The 20,794-nt window shown below is 40.8% G+C and overlaps 2 gene segments (V, D, J or C); both read left to right on the forward strand.

Moving 5' to 3' along the window:
* LOC132360121 (T cell receptor alpha variable 8-6-like) lies at window positions 1-9,272 on the forward strand. The segment is given in 3 exon segments: window positions 1-46; window positions 176-546; window positions 9,183-9,272. Coding segments are annotated over 3 exon segments (507 nt in total).
* Window positions 9,273-15,490: 6,218 nt separating this feature from the next.
* Window positions 15,491-18,571, forward strand: LOC132359570 (T cell receptor alpha variable 17-like; the record flags this gene model as incomplete). The annotated part of the segment is given in 3 exon segments: window positions 15,491-15,542; window positions 15,724-15,996; window positions 18,555-18,571. Coding segments are annotated over 3 exon segments (342 nt in total), but the record flags the coding sequence as incomplete, so codon positions are not given.
* Window positions 18,572-20,794: the final 2,223 nt, after the last annotated feature.

The raw sequence follows: 20,794 nt of genomic DNA on the forward strand, positions 1-20,794 counted from the left end.
ATGCTCCTGCTGCTTATCCCAGCGCTTGAGATGGTTTTTGCCCTGAGTAAGTAACATCCCATTCCCTTTTCTACTTTCACAAAAGTGACCATGTTCTAACTGGAGTCTGAATAGAGACACATTTTCTTATAGCCAAATCTGCCCTGCTTCTACTGACACAGCATTGATGTTTCAGGAGGAACGGGAGCCCAGTTGGTGACCCAGCCTGACGGCCGCATCACTCTCTCTGAAGGAGCCCCTCTGGAGCTGAGGTGCAACTACTCATCTTCTCTTTCAACCTATCTCTTCTGGTACGTGCAGTACCCCAACCAAGGGCTCCAGCTTCTCCTGAAGTACACATCTGGAAACAACCTTGTCTCAGGCATCAAAGGTTTTGAGGCTGAATTTAGGAGGAGTGAAACCTCCTTCCACCTGAGGAAACCCTCAGCCCATTGGAGTGACTCGGCTGAATACTTCTGTGCTCTGAGTGACACAGTGCCTGAGTCTGCAAGGGGAACTGAACACAAACTTCCTGAGACCTTGGGACTTTTTGTGACTCAAGAACTCGTGAGAGTTTTCAAGAGGGTCTTTTTTTCTGGGAAGGCAAATAGGGCGGGCTGGGCTGGGCCCTGGGGAATTCTTATCTCTGGAATAGTTGCTTCAATATCAGTGCTGTGCCACATTCAGATAGACTTTATGTGGGATGGAGGTCTTCTGATGAATTTCTCCGGAGGGATGCCCCCTCAGCAACTCCCCTCCCCATCCCCCCACACTGAAGAAAATACATCAGAAAGCGTCAGAGTTCTTAAGTCAAAAAGGTGAAGACTGATTTTTATTAAAAAATCATTCCTAGCATTCTTATGATAATTAGCACAGCCTCAGGTGTTGATCATGTGTGGAAAACTGAAGCACTTGGTTATAATATCAGCTGACAGGCAGTGCCGCATAAATTCTCAGTTAGGGCAACCTGTACAGCATATGTTCCCAACGAGTGCTGTATAGATTCTCAAACCAGATTTGAAGCTTAACTTACAGCACATACATAATATTTCACAGTGTGATACTGACATATTTTAAAATAAATCAGCTATCGTGATACCTAGATTTCCAATTTTGCGAGTGTTACAGAAAAATAATGAACAAACTGAACATAATTTGTAATGTAATATTGAAAATCTAAAAGCCACCCAGTTTAACTGTTTTTTGAAACAGTTATTCCAGTTACTTCCAAAATAAGAATTTGAGGCCACTCCCCCCCCCCCAAATATAACAAATACAATGGATTAAACTACTGGAAATCTCTAAGACATTTTATAAGGAGTCACACCAATTCACGATATAATATAAAATTACACATTCAACAAAAATTTCCAGTCTTTCACAGCACATTAGCGAAGTTATAGGAAAATAGACCTCCACTACCAAAATTCACAATATCAAATATTACATGAATTCTAATAGGGCTATCCAAGAGCGGGGAACATATTCATTTCCTCTGAAACAACTTTACCCAAAAACTGATACACTTAAGATATTTTATATACATGATTATGACTCCAAATTATTATTTGTGATTTGATTCATATGATATGCTTAAAAAAACTGCCCTCCAAAATATTGTAAAAAGTTTCCACACACAGAAGTTAAGCCTCCCTGAGTTCAAAATTTCCTAATTCCTAGTGACAGAAATTATGAAGTGAATGATTTCACCTTCTAAAAATTTTACAATTACCTAAATCTAATTTCTTTAATGAGATGAGATGAGGTAGGATTCCCTCCTTATTTTAAATGTGTCTCTGGAAGTATAAAGAATGAATTTAAAAATAGCTTATAAAGATGATTCTATGAATTGAACAGAAAGGGGATAGGGGGTTTATGTTCAAAGCAAAATGGACTTGGCTTTTTCCTCTATCGTTGCATCAAAAATTCATTGTTCTCACTTTTAGGTTCTTGGGCTGCTGAGTCCTTAGTTTCTAAATCTTAAGGTGTCACCTCTTCTAGTTTTTCTTTTGTTCCCCTTGTCATTTTTGTTTGGAGTTTTTATAACAGAAGATTTGTCCTTTCCTTGTACCTTTTCTAGTCCTTTAGTTTGCTTGGGTCACATTTTCCAGGCACAGGAGTCTTACCGTTCTCTTGGGCTCCTCCTTCGTTTGTCCTTCTCCAGAACTGACCTTCCTCTTGAGCATCTTGTTGAATGTGATGCTCACAGTGGGCATGGAACTGTCTGAGTCCAGCAGGGAGCCTAATCACACACTTTTAACACTCTGTCGCTTCATTGCATGTTTTTATGTCTCCTAACCAAGATTTGAAAATCATTCAGATTGTCTCTGTATCTTAGCAGGAAAATTTGGCTAGTTACATTTGTGTTTACATGCATTTATTGGTACAACTAGTATTTTATTTATTTATTTATTTATTTATTTACGGCCGTGTTGGGTCTTCGTTTCTGTGCGAGGGCTTTCTCTAGTTGCGGCAAGTGGGGACCACTCTTCATCGCGGCGCGCGGGCCTCTCACCATCGCGGCCTCTCTTGTTGCGGAGCACAGGCTCCAGACGCGCAGGCTCAGCAATTGTGGCTCACGGGCCCAGTTGCTCCGCGGCATGTGGGATCTTCCCAGACCAGGGCTCGAACCCGTGTCCCCTGCATTGGCAGGCAGATTCTCAACCACTGCGCCACCAGGGAAGCCCAACTAGTACTTTAAAGTTATTTGGAGTAGTGTCTTAGTTTGGACAAAAGTGTCATAGACTAGGTGGCTTACAAACAACAGGGGTTTATTTCTCAGAGTTCTGGAGGCTGGGAGTCTGAGGTTGGAGTGCCAGCATGGTCAGGTTCTGGTGAGATCCCTCTTCTGGTTTGTAGACTGCTGACTTCTCATTTTTATCCTCACATGGTGGAGAGTAGAGCAGAGAGACAAGCTGTTTGCATTTCTTATAAAGGCACAAATCCCACAGTGAGGGTTCCACCCTAATTTCCCCCCAAAGACCCCGCCTCCAAATGCAATGACGTTGAGGGATTAGAGTTTCAACATATGAATTTGGGAGGGAAACAAACCTTCAGTTCATGGCAAAGAGTATTGATTTGACATTATAGAACACTCCTTTAAATTCTTTATTTAGGTTTAAGAGACCCAGCACTTTCTTGATTTTCTTCCTATATTATCAGTTGCTCCTTCTCAGTCTCCTTTGAGGGTTTTTCCTTCATCTCCCTGATCTCTAAACATTGAAATGTCTCAGGAATTTATTCTTGGAACTCTTTACTTTCTACCAACAATTTATTTCTAACTTATTTAATCCAGTCTCTTGGCTTTAAAAACCGTTTAAATACCAAAATTGATATCTGAAACCCAAATGACTCCTCTGATTTCTGGACTCGTATATTAAATGACCTATCTGACATCTCCATTTGGGCATCCCCTTCTTGGTACATCTCAAGGTGATCTCCTGATTTCCACCACTCCAGCTACTCTGCCCTCCTTACTTCCCACCTGCTTCTTGTGAAGTCTTCCTCATTTAGGCAATAGGCAACTCCGTCTACCAATTTCTCTGATCACCTTGGCCAAAACCTTGAAGTTGCCCTTGTCTTCCCAATTTTTCTCATATCCCCATTTGATCTATTAGGAAATTCAATCAGCTCTTTCTTCAAAGCAGGCCCAGAACTGACTACTTTTCACTACGGCCACTGCTCCTACCTGATCCAAGCCACTCTCATCTTTTGCCTGGTGGTGGCAATAATAACCCTAACTGATCTCCCTTCTTTCATCCTTGCCCCTCTTTGGTCTGGTCTGCACCCAGCAGAGAGATCTTTTGAGAACATAATTCAGATCATGTGGTTTCTGTGCTCACAACTCTCTAGTGGTCTTCCATCTCACTCAGATAAAAAGCAGATTCTTTACTACAACCTACAAGGCTGACTCCATCTGGTTCCCTGCCACCTCTCTGACATCAGCTACTGTCTCCCCCTTACTAACTCTCTCCAGCTTCACCGCACTTGATGTTGCTGTAACACGGCAATCGTTTTCCTGCCCTGAGGCCTTTGCAGGTGTTCTTTCCTGTACCTTGAGTGCTTTTACTCCAGGTAGCCACCTAGCTTATTTCTTCACTTTGTTCTGACCTCTGCTTGGGAGACATGCTCGAAACATTTATTGCAGCATTTGAGGGTGGTAATAGTTGGAAAAAAAGAAATACACATAAAAGGAAATGAAATTGAGTTATTTGTAGTGAGGTGGATGGACCTAGAGTCTGTCATACAGAGTGAAGTAAGTCAGAAAGAGAAAAACAAATACTGTATGCAAACGCATATATATGGAATCTTAAAAAAAAATTAATGGTACTGATGAACCTAGTGGCAGGGCAGGAGTGAAGACATAGACATAGAGAACGGAGGTGGGGACACAGGGTGGGAGGGGGAAGCCGGGGAGAAGTGAGAGTAGCATCGACATATATACAGCATCGAATGTAAAATAATTAGCTAGTGGGAAGCAGCAGCATAGCACAGGGAGATCAGCTCAGTGCTTTGCGATGGCCTAGAGGGGTGGGATGGGGAGGGTGGGAGGGAGGCTCAAGAGGGAGGGGATATGGGAGTATATGTAGGCATATGGCAGATCTGTTGTGTTAACACAGTATTATGAAGCAATTATACTCCAGTAAAGATCTATTAAAAAAACACACAAAGCGTTTCTCAGAAAATGGATACAGAAGCTGTGATACAGCTACTGTGTAGCTGGGGTGTTGGCATCAATAGGTCATCAGGATGTATAACTGAGGACCGTAACTCAAATTGCAAACTGTGTAGTATTATATCTATATATCTATATGTATTTATATAGATATATATAGATTGATTAATAATATATTCATATGTCCTTTAAAATTTCGAAATAAATAACAGAGCAGAACATTTAGCTTCATACCCCCCAACTTATTGCCACATCTCTGTCCATCTTCTACTCTTTTATTTTCATCTAGGAAGTGTCTCTATTCTATTCCCAACCTAATATCTCTACTTAATCTCTTGATAACATTCCTTTCTATCGTTCTCAGGAAAAAGACAAAGTGATTATGTTCTCATTAAATTTTTGTCTGACTGTTCTCTGTTATATGTCTCCTTTTTCCTGGATTCATTTTGTACTATTTGATGTGCCACTTTGTATATGAATACACACACACATATACCGTTGTCTTTTCTATCATGCTGCAACGTCTCGTGAGTAGACAACGCTGCGTTCAGTTTTAATTTTTTAAGATGTAGCACAGGATCTAGCTTACAGAAAACCTTTGATAAGTTGCTGTGGACCTATTTTGAAATAGATTGGAGAAATCACATTCAACCCTGAAGATGCAATTTGACAAAATATTTTAAGATAGTAGGCTCCATTAAATGAAGAAGAAACCAGTTTACTTAAAAAAAAAATCCCCATCCAGCCTGAGAGTTGTTTTGTTCCTGATAATTTGTAGATGGTCCTCAGGAGAAAATGGAACGAGGGTTCTGGGGTTCTGGCGGCTGCTGATGAGCTAGTTGACTTAACAGTTTTAGACCACTAGGTGGCACTGTAGGCTACTCTTAATGAGGAACTTTTTTCTCAGGTTCTGAGATAGTTGAATCTTAGTGAAAATTTGAATGAGGGTTCCTGGCAGTTAGGAGAGCATCTGAACTAGTCAGATGGGGAACAGGGGCATCTCCATATATTCATCTGCGAGGAAGGTCTGTTGCTTTGATTGGTGTAAAGAGATGATTCCTCAGCAAAACTGAGCGTCAAATAGGGCCATGGTAAAACTGGAAGTTCAAGAAGACAACACATGCATTACCTATCTACAGTTTTGATTTCCGTGACTAAAAATTCTAAACTATGAGCCTTTACTCTCACTTCAAAATTATTCCAATGATTTCTACCTTCTATTATACCTCTGTTTCTCTCAGAGGCAAAATCAGGAAAAAAGGAGATGAGAAAATGAAATGGGAGAAAGATGGTGAACATATGCAGAGAAAGAGGAGAAAAGAGAGAAAAGAAAAGAGAGGTTAGGAAGAAAGAAAGAGGACACAGTTATTTGAATTGTGGCCCCTACTTCATAGTCACAGAGCAGAATCAGCCAGGCGAATGGGGAAAGTGCTGCATAGGAGAAGAAGGGCCGTAGAAAGGAGGTCAGGTGGCCAGCGTATACATGTCCTATTTCTCTTTCCAGCAACCAGAGTCTTGTTGGAGACACTGTATTTGTTTATGGTGATTATGTGCCTGAGGGTTACAGAACTGTCCTAATTTCATTTAACTGTATTTACTCCTTTAAGGCGGATTCAATAAATAAAGAACGCATTCAGTGAGATATTCTTTCTTTGTGAGAGCTTCCTTGTAAACGAATTATGTTTTTACTGGAGTGTTGCTTTACACTGTTGTCTTAGTTTCTGCTGTACAATGAAGTCAATCAGCTATATGTATACATATGTCCCCTCCCTCTCGGACCTCCCTTCCCTCCTTTCCACCGTTCTAAGTCATCACAGAGCACTGAGCTGAGCTCCCCATGCTATATGGCAGGTTCCCGCTAGCTATCAATTTTACACATGGTAGTGTATTTATGTCAAACCTAGTCTCCCAATTCATCCCACCCTCCCATTCCCCCCTTGTGTCCACATGTCCATTTTCTATTCCTGCCCTGCAAATAGGTTCATCTGTACCATATTTCTAGATTCCACATATATGCATTAATATACGATATTTGTTTTTCTCTTTCTGACTTACTTCACTCTGTATGACAGACTCTAGGTCCATCCACGTCTCTACAAATGACACAATTTCATTTCTTTTTATGGCTGAGTAATATTCCATTATATGTACCACATCTTCTTTATCCATTCAACTGTCAATGGACATTTAGTTTGTTTCCATGTCTTGGCTATTGTAAATAGTGCTGCAATGAACATTGGGTACATCTGACTTTTTGAACTATGGTTTTCTCAGGGTATATGCCCAGGAGTGGGATTGCTGGGTCATATGGTAATTCTATTTTTAGTTTTTTAAGGAACCTCCATACTGTTCTCCATAGTGGCTGTATCAATTTACATTCCCACCAACAGTGCAAGAGGGCTCCCTTTTCTCCACACCCTCTTCAGCATTTATTGTTTGTAGATTTTTTTGGTGATGGCCATTCTGACCGGTGTGAGATGATACCTCATTGTAGTTTTGATTTGCATTTCTTTAATAATTAGTGATGTTGAGTATATTTGCATGTGCCTCTTGGCCATCTGTATGTCTTCTTTGGTGAAGTGTCTATTTAGGTCTTCCGTCCATTTTATGATTGGGTTGTTTGTTTTTTGATGTTGAGCTGCATGAGCTGTTTTTATATTTTGGAGATTAATCCTTTGTCAGTTGCTTCTTTTGCAAATATTTTCTCCCATTCTGAGGGCTGTCTTTTCATCTTGTTCATAGTTTCCTTTGTTGTGCAAAAAGCTTTTAAGTTTAATTAGGTCCCATTTGTTTATTTTTGCTTTTATTTTCATTACTCTAGGAGGTGGGTCATAAAAGATCTTGCTGTGATTTATGTTAAAGAGTATTTTTTCCTATGTTTTCTTCTAAGAGGTTCAATAAATAAACAATGCATTGAGTGAGATATTCTTTCTTCGTGAGAGCTTCCTTGTAAATGAATTCTTGATCACTGTCAAACTATATGTCCTGATTTTTGGCTAGGGAAATTGGGTCACTGATAATTTTTTCAGACTATATTTTCCCCAGATGAAGCCGTTATTTTTTCTCTGAGGTATCCTTTCCCTTTCTTTACTCCTTCCTGACATGTCTGATTACTGGGGCACTTTAAGTGGAGGCAATGTTGCGAGGGTGGAAAGCCTAGATATTTCTGTACCTGTGATCAGCAATGTAGCAGACAGTAGGGTACTGGTCTCAGCAGCAATGCCAGTACCTTGCTGAAAAACTAGAAGGAAATCTCTTTGCTCTCCAATCTCCTTGTACTCCTCTTCGTTAAGGACAGCTGGGACTCAGCATACCTGTTACTTTCTTCTCAGCTATTTGTGGGCTAGAGGAAAGGCTTTCCCCAAACAACTAGTTTCCTTCTTAAATGTCCATTGATCTGTGCATGTCAAGCTTTCTCTACAACCTATTGTTTTCTGCTCTTCATCCTGGAGTTCCCTGCTACTGACCCCAGATTTATATATGAGCCTCAATGGGACACCTCACTTAAGGTCTGTTGGCACAGCATGGCTGGCTTCCACAGAAGCTCCTTGGCTAAGCACAGAGGATCAGGGACATTTTAAGTCTACTATCTTTCTAGAATTGCCTTCTTCTTAGGTCAAATGATTTTTACTTTGTTTATGGTCTATTTTAAAAAAAACCTGTAGAACTAAAATTCTAAAGGGTCATTCCTGGTGTGAGGAAGGTCAGAATCAATGATGATGAATGGAAAATACTTTGATATGGTAATGTTTACACATTTCATTAACATACTTGTACAGAAGCTTAAATTTCTGTGAAGTCTGATCTATCAATATTTTCCCTTATTCTTTCTGACTCTCATGTTTAGAAAATTCATGACCATCCTAAATTTATAAAAATATGCTTTTATTTTATTTAAAATATTAATTATCTCTATTTGGAATTTATTTCATAGCTGATGTTAAGGTTTGCAACCAAATTTATTTGCTGATCTCTAGATAACTCTCCATTCATGAAGGCATATTTTATTGAATATAGCATCTTTTCCCTATTTTTTGATAACTAAATTTCCATAAATAATTTGTATGTTTGGACTTTCTATTATGTTCCGTTGATATCTCTATCTGGACCTTTCTGGTAACATGCTTCTTCACTTAGTACAACATTACACTTCGTCTTACTAACTGTGGAGGAAATCCCTCACCATTCTGTTTCAGAACTGAAGGCCTCCTGAAGCCCGAGATTATCTGCAGTATCAGATAGGGCCTCTAGAGGAAGATGTTACACAACTTGAACTTGATAGAAAGCCAGAAAGCAGCCAGGCCTTTGAGGAAGTGCTTTTACTTTGCATGCCGTGTAAACTCACTCACTGCTCTGTCACGGTGTCCATGTGGCTGAATTGTTTCCAGGAAAAACCTGCAGAAAGGAGCTTCCTGTTTCCTCACAGCTCAGACATGAAGTCCACCCTCATCTCAGTGCTTGTGATGATATTCACACTCAGTGAGTAAAGTCTCTTTTTATTCTATCTTTCTCTGGTCTTCTGATTTAGAATCAGTTTAACGAACTATTCTCCTCTGTCTGCAAGACAATCCCTGATCCAGAATTGGTGTTACAGGAGGAACAAGAGCCCAGACAGTGACTCAGCCTGAAGACCACATCTCCGTCTTCGAAGGGTTCCCAGTGCAGGTGAAGTGCAACTACTCATATTCTGGGAGCCCTGAGCTCTTCTGGTATGTCCAGTACCCCAAACAACACCTCCAGTTGCTCCTGAAACACACCTCAAGAGAGAGTATCAGAGGTTTCACGGCTGACCTCAACAAGGGTGAGGCATCCTTCCATCTGAAAAAACCCTCAGCTCAAGAGGAAGACTCAGCAGTGTATTACTGTGCTCTGAGGGACACAGTAACTGGTTTTACAAAGGAAGCAGAGCACAAACCCCTTAAGAATTACTGAAAATATTTCTAAGTTCCCTATTTGGCCACAGTGGGGCATTCTCTCTAGAGACTGACACTGAGTTTATCTCTCAGATACAGTTGTCAGTTAGCTATAGATTAACCTCAAAAATTTGTTCAGGGAAATTCTCATTACCTACAATGCCTAAATTAATTTTTAAAATAGTAAGTGTATTTATTCTATATATTAGTACCTGGAAAAATACTTTTGAAATAAAACTATGTAACGGCATAAAAATCCTTTTCTTGGCCCAGAGGGGCTCCCCAGGCTTAAGTGGTGCAGTCCCTCCTCTCTAACTCCTCTGCCATAGCATCCGCCCCCACGTGTGCTCATCACCACATACTGAAGCACAGTTCCTGAAAAGTAAGATACTCTTTCCTGGCATGTGGTTGCTGATCTTTCTACAGCTAATGCCTTTCCTCTCATGCACTTCATGGACCCATACTACCCAAATCAAGTGCAATCAGGAGAAAAATCACAGCAATTTGAACAAGGAAAGTTTATATATATTTATAATTGTTATATCTTCTTCTTGGATTGATCCCTGGATCATTATGTAGTGTCCTTCCTTGTCTCTTGTAACATTCTTTATTTTAAAGTCTATTTTATCTGATATGAGTATAGCTACTCCAGCTTTCTTTTGATTTCCATTTGCATGGAATATCTTTTTCCATCCCCTCACTTTCAGTCTGTATGTGTCCCTAGGTCTAAAGTGGGTCTCTTGTAGACAGCATATATATGGGTCTTGTTTTTGTATCCATTCAGCCAGTCTATGTCTTTTGGTTGGGGCATTTAATCCATTCACGTTTAAGGTAATAATCGATATGTATGTTCCTATGACCATTTTCTTAATTGTTTTGGGTTTGTTTTTGTAGGTCCTTTTCTTCTCTTGTGTTTCCCACTTAGAGAAGTTCCTTTAGCATTTGTTGTAGAGCTGGTTTGGTGGTGCTGAATTCTCTTAGCTTTTGCTTGTCTGTAAAGCTTTTGATTTCTCCATCAAATCTAAATGAGATCCTTGCCGGGTAGAGTAATCTTGGTTGTAGGTTATTCCCTTTCATCACTTTAAGTATATCCTGCCACTCCCTTCTGGCTTGCAGAGTTTCTGCTGAGAAATCAGCTGTTAACCTTATGGGAGTTCCCTTGTATGTTATTTGTCGTTTTTCCCTTGCTGCTTTCAATAAGTTTTCTTTGTCTTTAATTTTTGCCACTTTGATTACTATGTGTCTCGGCGTGTTTCTCCTTGGGTTTATCCTGTATGGGACTCTCTGCGCTTCCTGGACTTGGGTGGCTATTTCCTTTCCCATGTTAGGGAAGTTTTCGACTATAATCTCTTCAAATATTTTCTCTGGTCCTTTCTCTCTCTCTTCTCCTTCTGGGACCCCTATAATGCGAATGTTGTTGCGTTTAATGTTGTCCCAGAGGTCTCTTAGGCTGTCTTCATTTCTTTTCATTCTTTTTTCTTTAGTCTGTTCCGCAGCAGTGAATTCCATCATTCTGTCTTCCAGGTCACTTATCCGTTCTTCTGCCTCAGTTATTCTGCTATTGATTCCTTCTAGTGTAGTTTTCATTTCAGTTATTGTATTGGTCATCTCTGTTTGTTTGTTCTTTAATTCTTCTAGGTCTTTGTTAATCATTTCTTGCATCTTCTCAATCTTTGCCTCCATTCTTATTCCGAGGTCCTGGATCATCTTCACTATCATTATTCTGAATTCTTTTTCTGGAAGGTTGCCTATCTCCACTTCATTTAGTTGTTTTTCTGGGGTTTTTTCTTGTTCCTTCATCTGGTACATAGCCCTCTGCCTTTTCATCTTCTCTATCTTTCTGTAACTGTGGTTTTTGGTCCACAGGCTGCAGGATTATAGTTTTTCTTGCTTCTGTTGTCTGCCCTCTGGTGGTTGAGGCTATCTAAGAGGCTTGATGGGAGGCTCTGGTGGTGGGTAGAGCTCAGGAAAGTTTAATATAAAGAATTATTAACTAATAACAGGGGGTTATTTACTAATGAGTAAAAAGAACCCCAAAGAACATAAGAATAGCTTAGGTAAGGGAGACGCTGTTATCTCTAGGAATAAGCCAGAGTTCTGAGGAAACTAACACATTGTAATCTGTACCCCCTTCTCCTACCAAGCCAATGACTCAGGCTTCACTGGGGAGTGTGTGGCTGCAGCCTGCTGGATGGGGAAGTTTGCTGAGGTGCCAGAGGACAAGGTTGACAGGCAGAAGAACACCTCCCAGGCTTCCAACACAATTTATAGGAAGCTGGCAAGGGAGTGCTGCTGAATTTTCTTGGGTGCTTGTGAAACTTGCCGAGAAACCACCTGGGGGACTGTCATTAAATGTTGCTGGAGGTGAATATGACTGGTGTCCCACAGGATGGCCAAGCACTGCAGGAACAAGAAGTGTGGAAAACACGCCAGGACCTGGAAGAGATGCTGTTCCTTCCTGCAGTGTCCTTCCAGTCCCCTCTACTGACAAAGCTTAACATCATGCCAGCTGGCAAAGGAGAAATGTTTACAAGGTCCATGTCCAGAGTCACCCTCTGAATCCATGAAGGGTGGATTTATAATTGAAAGGCAATAAATTGATAAGTGGCACGACCCATCTTTCTGGTTATTGATCTTTCCTACACACCCCTCCATACACATTTGAACTTCCAAACAACAGTGAAATGACTCCACGTTTCTATCTAACAAGCTAAAGCTGTCCTTTGAACAAGTGAAGATGTTCTCATCATTTCCTCCAAATGAGGAGACCCATAATCCCAGCAGTCACTACGGATCACTGGCTCTATTAATTACTTCTAAAATTCAGAGGAAATTTCACTGAAAATGCTGTTATACACAGACTAAATTGTAAAGTTAATTTCTGACAATCTGCATAAAAAATAATTATGGTGAGGAGAAAGAAGAAGAAAATGGCAATGTATACAAAGGAACACACATATAAAGAGCAAAAAGAAAATATAGAAAACTACTACATTCTTTGATTCCCAATTTGGTCACGATACTGCAATTGACATGGATGGCTTCTTTCTTTTATTACACATTTTATATTTTCCCTGCCCTCAGCCATAACCTCAGTGGATTAGGTTTCTTCCCTAGTGGTGTGATCCAAATCTTCATTCGCAAAGGATCTGAGTACTCAAAAATCTTGTCTTTTTATTGCTTGCTGTAATTTAACATTAACATTTAGTATCAGGCTTGGAAGTGCCAAGAGGCTCCCCTAGGAAATCTCCTGGGTTCCAGACATAGTCCTCTTTATATCTGTTGTGTAGCAGCTACCTAATTCCTCCTTGGTAATTGGTATCAATCACTCCAGTCAGTAGAGTAACCTCATTTTCTATTCATTGTTGTGAGACATATGTAGCCCAAATGGCCACATGGCTGTCTTATCTTCCAATTCAGTGAAATTATTGCTGTGTCCCCTGGTGAAAGCCTTCCTCCTTTTAGAGAATAAGACCTCCAAACCAATACAGCTCAAAGTTACAAACATTGGGAGCAAAAGTACTGCTAGTGGGTTACTGGTAATAATAGTGAGAGCGTCCACTCCCAGAGCCACTTCCTTGATTCCTGGACCCATGCATTCTGGGTATGGGGGAGAAAACATCATATAATAGTCTCTGCTATAAAGCATATATTGCATCATATAAGACAGAATCCCATCTTTTTACAGAGTTGTTTTCCAACTGGTGCTATAACGGAACCAATAAGCCATTCTACATTTCAACAGGCCAGCCACTTCTGGGTGACGGGGTATGAGGTAAGATAAATAATCCCATGGGCATGTGCCCACTGCTGTAATCTTTTGCAGTGAGAATAGTTTCTTCCTCAGAAGAAATACTGTGGGCAATACCTTGATGAAATTAGGCATTCTGTGAGTTTATAAGGATGATGCTGGCAGAGTACGATGAGCAAGGAAGACAAATCCAAATGCAAGTATATGTGTCTACTCCTGTGAGAACAAATCTCAGCCATCTCCATCATGGAAGATGTCTAATGCACTCCACTTGTCATCAGGTGTCTGGGCAGTCTCTCTGGGGAATGACACCACATCAGGGGCTCAGCATTAGTCTCTGTGTTTGACAGATTAGGCACTGAGCAACAGCATTAGCTAGGTCAAACTTGCTAAGGGGAAATCAATGTTTTTGACCTCATGCATATCTTCCATTCCTGCTAGCAAGGCCACTTTGTTCATGGGATCATTGACCAAGCATCGGGGTGTCTGGGGAAAGATGTTGACACATCCATAGAGTGCATCGTTTTGTCCATTAGTAAGAGCTTCCATTTCCCTTGGCCAGTATCCACATAATGCATAATTATCTTGACAGTCTGTGCCCATTCTGAGAGGTCCATCCAGATACCTCTTTCCTAGATTTCCTTGGCACTAATCTTCTGATCTTGTTCCTTCCAAGTCCCTTACCATCCAGAAGAATCATTAGCAACTGCCCAAGAATCACTGTAGATCAGTACCTCTGGCCATCTGTCACTCTAGATAACATGCATAACCAAAAGGTATCACCTGATGATTTGGAGGGATGGTCCTTCATCTTCATCCTTCAGTGGGCTATAGTGCTAGTTTTGTGTGGTACCAAAATAATGTGCAAATCCATATGAAAAATAGGCTTGATTTTCTTCTTCCTTAGTTAACTGATTATAAGGAACTCGCCAGGAGGTTATAGGCATGGTTAAGGGAGAGTATACAAAACAAGAAGAGTTTGTGTCAAAGGAATCTGAGGTGCTTACTCATTCAGCTTACCTGGATCTTCTGGGGCTGCCTGAGCCCAGTCTCTTATATACCATTTCCACTTGATGATAGATTGCTGCTGGGCATGACCAACAGTGCAGGTATGTAGGTCGGACAACACTTGGTTCATGATGGAAGTTCAGGCTGCATGGTCACTAAGTCAGTTTTTTCCTAAGTTAGATATTCAGACTTTGCCATGGTCAATTAGCAAGTCAGAAGCTGTTTCTTAAAAGGAGAATCAATATTTAAAGAAAAGGGCATAGATTCCCCCCAGCCCCCAATACTAGTGGACGATGCTGCAATTTTCCTGTTGGTGTTTCCCATCTCTCCATCCTGTTTGCCATGGAAACTTCAAGCATCATTTTTGGATCTGCTGGATCATAAGACCAAAGTGATGAAGCAGATAGCACTGAGATGTTCCTTCCTCTGCAATTTTTTGGAATAGTTTAAGAAGGATCAGTGTTAATTCTTCCTTAAATGTTTGGTAGACTGACTCAATAGCTTTTGACTCCAGTTATTTGACCCGATTGGAGTTGCTGAGGCAAACCCAATATTAATTAACTTATTCCTTTTTTACTTAATTCAGCCAGAGTCAGTTCCTGTTACTCACCAATAAGAACCCTGACTTATATACAATCTCATTCCAGCATTAGGCAAATTAGAAAAAAAAGAAAAGAAAGCTCATAGATAAAATACCAGAAGTGATTGTAAGAAACCTAGCAGTGGTCCTCACAGGTATTCTGTAAATACCAGGCGTCAATATTCTTTCTTAATTGAGTTTTTACATGAATTAAACTGTATCTGTTCTTACTCTAGGCTGGAACTGGAGTGTAATAAAGGCAGAGAATAGACTAGCTTTGTAATTTCTTCTGTATCAGCTCTAACACACTTCATCTTCCACAGCCACTCTATTAGCAGGATGATGTGGCCACCACAAGATGGCAGTACCCTCTCTCCTCAGACTAACTTGGGTTGAAATCAACATGTTTGTATTGAAAGCACAAGATTGAGCTTCCTCTGATTGGCTGGGTAAGAAGCCTGAGACTCTCTCTGGGATCCAGAGGGACTAGATAAATATACCCAGAAAAAAGAACTAGACTGAGAAACCTGGCTTCATTTCAGGCCCCAGAGCTGAGTCTCCCGTGATCCCAATAAGGAAGAAGAATGGAGAAACTCCTGACCGTGTCTTTGGTGATTCTGTGGCTTCAGCTGGCCAGTGAGTTGGGGCTCTTGGCGATAGGAAGAGGGTGACCAAAATTCCGAGCCCACAAGACAGAGGGGCAAAATCTTCTTGTTAATTGGGAAATGTACCCCCAAATTATGGAAGGAAAGGCAAACACTAGAGAGTGAAAATGCAGTGACTGACTCCTGGCCTCTGGCCTTGTGTTTCTGCCTAGGGGTGAATAGCCAGCAAGGAGAAGAGAATCTTCAGGCCCTGAGCATCCAGGAGGGTGAAAATGCCACCATGAACTGCAGTTATAAAACTACTATAGACACCTTACACTGGTACAGACAGGATTCAAAGAGAGGCTTTGCCCACCTGATTTTAATACGTTCAAATGAGAGAGAGAAACGTAGTGGAAGACTGCGAGTCACGCTAGACAACTCCATCAAAAGCAGTTCCCTGTCCATCACGGCTTCCCAGGCTGCAGACACTGCTACTTACCTCTGTGCCACAGAGACACAGTGTGCACCAGGCAACTGCAGCCCCAACGCAAACCCTGCCAGAGCTGCCTCTTAGAAGCCGCGACAGTGTGTAGAGTTGGTGGTTATGTCTTCCCACAAAGGAGAGTCTACAAACAGCTGGCAACAGGAAAGGGAGGCCTGTCAAATTCCTGATGTTTTTGACAGCATGTTAGACTAAGGTAAAGGGCATGAGATTTAGAACGGGAAACTGAGATACCAGCTTCAGCTCTGCCCATCCTGGCTCTGTGTCCTTAGGCATATCATTGGTGTAGCAGCCTTCAGTTTCCTCACTTTAAACAAAGGATTTGGACTGACGAGCCTAAAGACCCTTCAAGCTCTAATTTTATCAGGTCACTTGTGGAGGATGAGTAAGGACTTGTCAGTATTAGAAGGTCTCATCTGTTGTATGTGCAGCCCCCTCAAGACTTAGGTGGGGCTTTGAGATGCATGAGATGATTTTTGCATTTCTCTAATTCCTGTATAGGAAACAGTAGATTCATCAGACATTAGAGTGAAAAAGGATCTTAGGACTCTTTCAACAAAACTTTTCCTTTTAAGGCTGAGGAGTGAAAACGTTGTATAATAATAGACACAAAGATCTGAACCTTTGGAGTAGTAGAGACAAAGATCTGAATCTGATTCTCCCATTTACTAGTTGTGTGATTTCCAAGCTTCAATTTCTCCATTAAATAGATGGGAATTTATCAGAGAGTCATAATCTTCCTCATACAAGTGAGAGATGTATGTTCTCGGCTACCAGGTCCTAAAATGTTGTTTTTTGAAAGTGGATACTTCTATTATCACATATATAACAGTTATTCATCCATTTTATTCTTGTTTCTGGTAAAAATAGTTTTTTGGATACACTTTTGATGCTACTGAAAATGTGTTTGTGGAGAAAGCGCATTTGTACTTATGTGATGCTTGGTGGAAAAGGTGGGGGAGGGCAGGCGAAAGGTTGGTAGGACTGTGGTTCCCACATGCCAAAACTTCAACCACCAACATCACCTATATCAGAATCACCCACAGCACCTTGAAGATCTGGGTTATTAGGCACTTACTCAATCAGACTCTGATGCACTGATGCATTGTATTTTTAATGAACATCTTCTATATCAGTTAGAGACTGGGTCAGCTTCAAGTTACAAAAACTTCAAATAATAATGTTTTTAACAAGGTGGAGTTTACTTTCCTCTCACGTAAAGAAGCTCTATCATATGTATCATATGCAGTCCAGGGTTGGTATACAACTTTCATCATGTTATAACAAATCAAGGGTCTTCCTTCTAGCTCTCTGTCTCTTGTCCTTAAAGTGTCACTTTTGTTTATATACTTGACAGAAACTGCTAGAGATCCATCCACTTTATACACCTTCCAGGCAGAAAGAAAGAGAAGGTCAAGGGGCAAATGAGTACATGCTGGCCAAGTCAATCATTTCCGGAAAATCCACCCAACAGCTGCTTACATTTCACTTACCCGAGTGTTATTCCATGTCCCCACCTTTCTCCCGGCTGCAAAGGAGTCTGGGATGTCAGTATTTTTTCAGTCTCAGCATGTTGTCACTCACATCAAAACTGTGGTTCTATTAGTAAGAAATAGGAGAGAATGGACATTCTTTAGGCAAATAGCAATTTCTGCTACCCTCAGTTTAGGGTATATTAAGACTCATATGGGGTTTTTTGCTTCATAGTTATTCATTTTTGAAATACTGTATCCAGTCTATCTCCCAGTTCTGTTGACTTTGCTTCCTAAAGGTCTCCAGAAGATGTTACAAACCCCACACGCTAATTCACCTCCACCATCCTAATTAAAAATCCATTTTAGTCCCTTGCTCCCCAACACGTGACACACCCCCTCATTCTTGAATGTAGTCCTCTGTACCACAGTGAGAATGATCTTGTCAGAATGCAGATTTGAGCATGCCAATCACCTGGATCCCCATTTGCTCTTAGAATAAAGAGAAACTTCTTTTTAAAATTTTATTTATTTTATTTTTGGCTGCGTTGTGTCTTCATTGCTGCGCGCGGGCTTTCTCTAGTTGTGGTGAGCAGGGGCTACTCTTCGTTGCGGTGCGCGGGCTTCTCATTGCGGTGGCTTCTCTTGCTGTGGAGCACAGACTCTAGGTGCACAGGCTTCAGTAGTTGCAGCATGCAGGCTCAGTAGTTGCGGTACACAGGCCCTAGAGTGCACGGGCTTCAGTAGTTGTGGTGTGTGGACTCAGTAGTTGTGGCTCACAGGCTTAGTTGCTCCATGGCACGTGGGATCTTCCTGGACCAGGGCTCAAACCCGTGTCCCCTGCATTGGCAGGTAGATTCTCAACCACTGCGCCACCAGGGAAGTCCCAAAACTTCTTAATATGACCTACAAAACCTTGCATAATTTAGGATCTTGTTTCCTCTCCAACCTCATTTCACAATGTACTCCTAAGCTCTCTCCCTCTCTGTCTCTCTCTTCAACAATACTGGTATTATTTAAGTTTCTTTTTTTAAAATTAATTAATTAATTTTTGGCTGCGTTGGGTCTTTGTTGCTGCTTTCTCTAGCTGTGGTTAGTGGGGGCTACTCGTCGTTGCAGTTCGCGGGCTTCTCATTGTGGTGGCTTCTCTTGTTGCGGAGCACAGGCTCTAGGCGTGCGGGCTTCAGTAGTTGTGGCACGTGGACTCAGTAGTTGTGGCTCGCAGGCTCTAGAGTGCAGGCTCAGTAGTTGTGGTGCACAGGCTTAGTTGCTCCACGGCATGTGGGATCTTTCTTGACCCGGGCTCGAACCCATGTCCCCTGCATTGGCAGGTGGATTCTTAACCACTGTACCACCAAGGAAGTCCTTAAGTTTTTTAAAAGTACCTTTTTCCTCCTATATGACCCCTTCATAGCAACTGTAGGTGATTTCTTATTTATTTTCCTTTTCCTAAATATTTTTCCTCCCTTCAAAAGAGTAAAAAAAATGTAAATGCCTATTCATTCTTATACATCTGTCCAAGAGTCAGTAGCTGAAAGAAGCTCAGGGGGCATTTTTAGAATTATAGACCTCTGCATTTTCACATTTTCAGTTTCTCCTTTATTTCTTTGACTATTTGATTAAGATCTATTTTCACTACTACTTCTGTGTGTTCCTTAATGTTAGCGTCCATATCTGTGTGTCTCACCCTTGAAAACTCAGCATCAATGTATCTTAGGCATTAGAATCATCTAACTTCCTTCTTCTTCTTTTCTATCCATTAATGTATTCTTTATTTTAAGTCTCCTCAAAAAGGTATGATAATATTTATTGAAAAAAAAGAAATCTTTGGAAGTTTATGGATACATTCTTATGGCATAGCAGGGACTGGCAAAGCACAGCCCACAGGGCAAAGCAGCCTGCCACCTGTGTTCGTAAATAAAGTTTTATTGGAAAACAACCATGCCCACTTATTTATGCATTGACCATGGATGCTTCGTGTTATAACAGCATAGTTGAGTAGTCACGACAGAGACTATATGACTTCAACACCTAAACTATTTACTATTTGACCCTTTACAGAAAAAAAGTTTGCCAACCTCTGGGGTGTAGGAATTACATGGGAATTTTTAGATTTGGAGTTTTTTGTTTGATAGCAACAAATGAAATAATAAAAGCATATTTCTAATCATCTGTATGGCCAACTTAGAATACTCCCCTTGGTTTTGAGGCTTTTGTGTTCTTTACGTTATTTTTATCAAATTAAAGACAAATGGAATAACGGCACTTTACAAATAAAAGCATCTCAGTTCTTTAAATGGATAAAAGTGTTAAGAATATTTTTTAAACATTTAAAAACATTTTTACTGAAGTATAGTTGATTTCCAGTGTTGTGTTAGTTTCAGGTGTACAGCAAAGTGATTCAGTTATACATACGTATCTATTCTTTTTCAGATTCTTTTCCATTATGGGTTATTACAAGTATAATAATATACTTGAGTATAGTTCCCTGTGCTATACAGGGATCTTGCAGGGCAGTTTGTCTTGCATAACACATGAGCCAAGATTTTCCTGACGATTCCACCAAAGGATCAAGAAACTAGAGGAATAGTTCTGTCAACTTTTATGTAACTCCAAACAAAACCTCCTGCTGCTTCTCAGCCAGCCATGCTGTTTGCTTTCTGCATACTGCATAATGCAGAATTTAACAGTTATAATAGTTTTAATGGTACTGGAGGATGTATTCACTGTCCTCACCTAACAGGGTGGATGTCTGGCCACCCACCTGAAGGTAAACACTGCCTTCTTCCCTAACATTCTGGAGTCCTGCACACTGGGTGTTGGACACCTGAGCATTGGGAGTTTAACATTGGGATAAACAGGCCAAAGAAATGGAGAGGGAGATGAAAGAACAAAAATAAATCTAAATAGTGGAAATAAAGTATTCAAGCAGGTTTTATTCCCCTGGCGATAACTGCATCAGCTCTCTACTTCCAGTCTGACCCCTCATTCCACATGCCTGGGTCCAGGCTAGTGGGAGTACAGGCAGGGCATAAGATTTGTTTTACTTACCTGCTCTTCACTGAACTGAAAGCAATTTGAGATAGGAATCGTGTCTGGTTCTGGTTTACACATTGTAGATAACTCTGTAAATTTCCAGAATGAATGCTTGAGCCTAGGGATGCCTGAACATGCACAATAATATAAGAGTACCTAGGTGATCTGCTGAGCCAGAGAGTCTTGCCAGCAGGATAACTCTACTCAAGACCCTAATTTTAGTAAGAGCTAAAAAAATAGTTCATTTTAACTGGTGAGAAAATCTATGTAGGTGAATATGTATCATTTGAA

This window comes from Balaenoptera ricei, chromosome 2, assembly GCF_028023285.1.
Source record: "Balaenoptera ricei isolate mBalRic1 chromosome 2, mBalRic1.hap2, whole genome shotgun sequence".
NCBI classification, from domain to species: Eukaryota; Metazoa; Chordata; class Mammalia; order Artiodactyla; family Balaenopteridae; genus Balaenoptera; species Balaenoptera ricei.